At 39.4% G+C, this 6,152-nt stretch overlaps 1 protein-coding gene across 1 annotated transcript in view; it reads right to left on the bottom strand.

The window, feature by feature from the left end:
• Positions 1–1,035: 1,035 nt before the first annotated feature.
• The window catches only part of LOC108974478 (retinal homeobox protein Rx), a 57,952-nt gene continuing 52,835 nt past the window's right edge, over positions 1,036–6,152 (bottom strand). The window contains exons 5-6 of the mRNA XM_018942332.1: positions 2,631–2,796; positions 1,036–2,520 (exon numbers count right to left, since the gene is read on the bottom strand). Coding sequence (XP_018797877.1) covers positions 1,649–2,520; positions 2,631–2,796 — 1,038 coding nt within the window. The 3' untranslated portion in view covers positions 1,036–1,648. The remainder of the gene's footprint in view (positions 2,521–2,630; positions 2,797–6,152) is intronic.

Below are 6,152 nucleotides of genomic sequence, written 5' to 3'. Positions count from 1 at the left end.
CAAGAAAGTTATCTTTTTTGGGATGCAAGAGGAATTTTGTTTGTGGATTACTTGCAAGTTGGTAAAGCAGTTAATTCTGAATATTATTGCGACCTTTTGGACTAGTTGAAAAAAAAAATTCGTAAAGAAGACCCGGTTTGCAGAAAAAGAAAATCTGTTTKCATCAGGACAATGCACCGTGCTACAAGAGCATTTTGACAATGGCTAAAATCCATGAATTAAAGTTCAAATTGGTCATCAGATTTGTTTCCAAACCTTAAAAACATCTATGCGTGCCAAGCGTGTTTCATCAAATGAAAAGGTCATAACGGCTGTTGAACCGGATTCTCACTTCAGAAATGGGATCCACAGATTGGAGGATCGTTAGAGCAAGTGTTAATGTTCGGAGAGATTATACTGAATAAAAAATTATGTTTTGAATCCTAAAATWGTGTTTTCTTATCAAACGACAAAACTTATTGAGCAACTGGTATATGCTGTAGTGGTACAGTATTGGCGGTTAGGAAATTAGAATAGCTTCCTGGTGAGACCAGAACGAGTGCGAAATTTCTGATTGGCATCTCATCTATCGATGAAGGATAAATTGACTCAACAAGTCACGCTGATCTTGCTCCAACCTTGCCTTTGGGTGTTACAAATCTCGTGGCAAAAATAATATACCCTCTTCAGGGTATAACAATTTTAACCGAACAACTCTTACAAACCAGTAAAAAATAAGTAAATAGAAGAGTACACTTGTATACGCTACATGATATTTTCAAAGGTTTCCCGGAATATTATTATGGGGTCCAAAGAATTTTATTTTCTAGGTGTTGTTAGTTTTGGATTAACAATTTTTTCATACTTCGTCTTCGTTAGTCTTAAAAGGTAGAATCACGAAAATAATAAAGATCTACCTCCAACATAACCATCCCAAATCGATGCAGAAATATCACCTTTACCCAACTGAGATAGCAACATTTCTGATTTCGAAAGAAAAACGCCTTGGAGAGAGTTTTGATACTATTCAAGAATTTATTTACCCACTAAGTTTAGCTTTACATAGTTAAGTAAGTGGAGTGTGCTTTCGTGGTAACTACATACGTACATACATTGGTGCCTACATTTTGTAGACACTGCTAAAATCCATACTTAACTCACTAAGGTCTTTTAGTATTTACAAAAGTTGCGAGTTTCTCTCCGCCGCTCTTCTAAAAYTAATTTTTATTATGCTGTAGGAGCTAAAACTAAACGGATAGCGATATATTAATTGAGTATTTTGATTCGAGCATTAAATTTGTATGTACTTAATCGTAATATAATATATATGTATGTATGTATCTATGTGATGATGATACAATAGCACAGAGGCATGCTAATAGATAGAATTCTATCATACAATTTATCTAGAGGCTACTCATACACATTTTCCATTTGCCAGTGTGCGTGTATGTGTTTATTTGTATTTGTGTTTGTGTTGGTTTTGCTTACATTCGATCCCTATTAAAATACGACAATTATTTACTAATTAAAATCACTAATCGCTGCAATACATCAAATCAATTATAAATACAATTCAAAATAGAAAGCGAGTTGRTGCCTGGTCTTCYATGACTCCACCGCAGATAAATGTGTGTGTGTGTGTCAGCGATGGTGGGGCGGGGAATGCTTAGACCATGGCCAGGCCTTTGTTGAGGCTTTCCAAGTGTTCTTTTGCCTTGATGCGCAGCGTCGCTATGGAATTGGAGCGTATATCCGCCGTCTGCGGTTGATTTGCCGAAATCGGCGACTGCCGACTGATGGGATTGGTTGTGGTGTTGTTGTTGAGTGCATGGCCTGGCGGTGGGCTGTCGCGCCCCACGTCGAGCAATTCCATGCCGGCAGCATGGGTTTTACCGTGGCCACCGCTGCCATTGCCGCCGCCGCCGCCGTGCATTGSTTCGTTCGCGTCGGTACTTGTGGTGAGATTTTGTGGTGACTGCTCCAAAGCTGTCGGTTGAGTCGCGCGTTGTGATGGTGAGTTGAGCGCGGTGGCTGACGATGCGGTCGGCATTGATGACAGTGGCGGTGGTAGTCCACCGGACATGCTACTTGCCAATGGCGAAAGTGCTGTCCGCATGCCGACTGCATTCGGGGGGATGGCGGTGGGTGCATTTGCATTCGCGATGGCCGCTGCTGTCGCCGACGCYGATGACATCGACGCGGACGATGATGACGTAACTGACGTGGCAGTTGATGAACTCAGCTGTGGTGGCATTGTGGCCAAACTCTGTGGTGACATGCGGGACAAATGTGGTGATAAATGTGACAATTGTACATGATGACCGGGGTGAGGAGCGCCGCCTAGTGCTGATGGTGGCGGTGGTGGTGGTGGGGCGCCTGGATGCCCGGTGGGTGGTGGTGGGTGGGCAGGATGCATAACGGGGCCATGTGGTGCATGACCCATGGCAGCCAGACTGCTCATGGTCAGATTGGATGGAGCCAGACTAAGTGGGGGCGTCAAATAGCTGGGATAGACGGTCTGCGGGTGTGAAAGGAAACCTGCCGAAGGACGAAGTTGGATGTGAATAGAGAAAAACTTGAATGTGAATAAAAAAATAGTGAAATGCTAATTGGATTACAGTTAATGATGCAAATGAYTTAATAGTTACCTGGCAGTGCCGAGAGAAGTGGCGGTGATAACCACGGRTCCACTGGCAGACCGCCGGCGCCACAGCCTAAACGATGGGGCAGTTGAGTGAAGTGCGTGAGACCCAAGCGCAAGCTCTCCGATTTCTCTTGACGACGCCATTTAGCGCGACGATTCTGGAACCACACCTGAAATAAAGAAAATTCCAAAAGTCTTAATCTTTTCTGCGACTGTTTAAATAACTTTCATGATGAGATATTTCTTCGGTGTAAGTTACTAGTACTAATACTCCATCAATAACCACAAAGGGAGAAAATGACACCATTTTGTGGCTCTTCCGCCTTTTCTACTATTTCGAATGGTCATTAAGTAAAGCAGACCTGCCACTCACACACACCCAACCAACACCCGCACTTAATTACACTTCAACGAGCTTAATTGCAACAACAACATCAGAAGTGAAAACAAAATGGCGGCACTACTCATTAGCGAGGAAAAAATGCAGACATTAATAACGAAAATAGAGGGACAAAAAGTGTGGGAACCTCAAAACGAACATACGAACATAACGGAGGCGTAGCGGATCCCTTGGTGGGGTGAGTAACAAGCAAAGAGCAGAAGATAAAATTCAATTAGTGCTTCGGCACTAATTAGAATTATCGTAACAATGAGTTTGTAAGATTTATAGAGCGACTTAAGAAATCCACAATCTGCGCAGACGAGCTGAGAGGGGATATGTTGCGCTCTGAAAGTGACAGACAAACAAACGCATACATACTATACATATACATTTTCCTAATTAGTACGCTTCGGCATAGTGAGAGAGCGGATTGGCGGTTTGTGTAAATTACTGCTACAATACTAAGAGAATTGGTAACACAGAGAAAGTGAGAGAGACGGGGAGAGCGTAGAAAAGAGACAGTGGTTAACTTTAATTCCCTGTGAATGACAGTTTGCCCCACCAAGCACTCAACACCCACACAGGTCTCATCTCGCCGTCCGTGCAGTCGGCAGCAGGACACGTAGCAATTGACGACCGTAGACTGGCGYACAAAGTAATTATTTACAATTTACGCGAATTAATAGGAATTATAATGATGGAAATTGAATTTCAGTTGCTGTTGGTGTAAGCTGGGAACCTGCGTCGGCTGGCAGGTGTGGAAGAAGTTAAGTAGGTGTTTGTGAAAAAAGAGAAGAAATGTGGTTTAATGCAGGCTGTGAGATTATCGGATGGTTTTATTTACTTATAATGAGCGCACGTTGATGAGAGAAAATTATTTGACTATAAAGTTGTAATCATTGCATATTAAATTTTTCTTGAGATGAAAATGCAATGTTTGAAGCTAAGGGAGTGCTTTACTCTTTTAACATAGAAAGCTATATATTTATTTTTTTCATGAATATCAGGTATCTAGGCAAGGCCATTTTCATGGCACAGATCTTTGGGGGAGTACTGCAGATAAATAATAAGGCACTATTGATTGATGGATGGCTTAAATTTAAACTTCATATCGAGTGAGAAAATTTAATTTGAGTAAATTTCCTTATGAGTACTATATAAAAGAGAAAATATATTTTAATATCGTACCAGAAAAAGTATCAATCATTCCATATTTTTCCTTCGGAAAGAAAAAGGAAGAATCTTAGGCGGTTACATGGGTTTAGAGGTTTCAAAAAATCGATTCTTTTATTGTCTTATTAATTTCTACAATACCATTAGTACCTCTGGTAGCCTGGAGAACTTGTGCGCTCGAGGCTAACTAGGCCAATTGCATCGTCTTTAAACACGTTTTTCTCGAAACTGTGGTTTTGAAGCCGGTTGGTAAGATTTCTCAAGAACTATTCAACCGATCTTCATGAAATTTTACACAGGCCTTTAAGTTACGATTCTTAAGGACTTGGATATTTTTTGCGATTACAACTATTTGGAGAAAAAATCGCGAAATTTTCATTTAAAATTTAATTCTTTCGTAAAAATGTCTGCCAAAAATCCAATTTTGAGTCTTATTTTTCCTTTGCCCAAGTTCTAGGTTACGGTTTTAACCAAAACGCGTATTTTTTTCACTTTCGATGTTCCTGTAAGGATTTATCCCGCCAACACGGGCATATCTCTCTTTCGCGGGATCCCCGGAAACGACGTCGCAATGGCCGAGTTTTAAATGTTTTTCCAAAAATTTCAGAATTTCTTCGTTAATATTGCACGTTTGTATCAATAAAAAATTACATATTTTATAAGAAATTTTTATGAGAAAAAAATTGTTGAAAAAGGGCTGTTTTTCCCGAGGTAACATTTGTAACCCCTTAATCGAAGTAATAATAAAAAAACTGTGCCGCAGCTATATTACACTTCATAGGTGCTTTCTTTAACCGTTAGTGGCTGGTGACCGATATTTGTGCTGAATTTCGGGAAGATATTTTATTTGATGAAAAATATTTCCAAAGAAGATCTTGAATTTGATCGACCTGTTTGTATATGTTATTATAGTTTCTTGGAAAGAAGCACTCTTTGCTGTTTAGACTAATATCCTAATATCTCAAAAACTGAGTAACTAGTTCGTGTATATACAGACGGACGGATCAAATTCCATAGCACTAATCATTAGGGTCATCGACGTTTCCTTTTGAACGAACTTTATGATATTGACTGTCCCTATTTATTAGGGAAAATTAACTTCAATGCTCCCCAACGTTGTCTCAGATCTATTTCCCCATTTTATTATATAAAGGAAAGTACTAACTTTGCTGAATATGCTTCTCTCAAGCGACAGTTTAACTCGATTTCCGAAAAAGTTCTTCTTGATTTTTCTCACTCTARGGTATCCTTCATTAATACCCTAAATTCTGTTTTTTAGTTTAAGTTAATTACTTATGTACTTTTAATTGAATTATTTTAGAATTCTATTTAGCATCCTAATTTTCCATTAGTCTGTAAGAATTAATGTTCATAGACTTAACTAAATAAATAAATAAATATGAGTATGAGGCGAAAACGAACACACATTCGCATTTCACCTACAGCTTGCATTATTCTTTACTGAACTGGTAAATTTTTGAGTAATCGAATTCAAGAAAGAAAAACTAAATCCATATCCTTTTATATTAAATCGCACACATTATCCGTTTTGTGAGGAATTAGGAATTTGCCACAGTTAGCTGGAGTATATACCATATAAACAAAATGTGTATGTATGTATGTGCGTGTTTAGCTCACCGCAGCACGTCAGCTTTGCTTGCCTGTTATAATTTGCGTTTGTGCTTCTTCATTTTAATTAAATCATCAAAATCAATTTTGTAATTTCCATTCATGGCGCGCCATAATGAAAATAAACACAAGCACATACACAACAAATACAACGTGGCGTAGAGCACACATATAAATACAATCACACCAACGCCATGCATGAAAAATGCCAATAAGTGAGAGGCTGAAATACCGCCCATCTTTTAATAACCTCCACCCCCCGAGCTGCCAAATGCCAATCAACCACCCACAATTGCAGCCCAACAACCATTTAAGTGCGCAGATAACGGTATAAGGGTGGTG

This window comes from Bactrocera latifrons, unplaced genomic scaffold (assembly GCF_001853355.1).
Source record: "Bactrocera latifrons isolate USDA-ARS-PBARC rearing strain unplaced genomic scaffold, ASM185335v1 scaffold_56, whole genome shotgun sequence".
Lineage (NCBI taxonomy): Eukaryota > Metazoa > Arthropoda > Insecta > Diptera > Tephritidae > Bactrocera > Bactrocera latifrons.
This window is presented reverse-complemented; position numbering and strand designations above follow the sequence as displayed.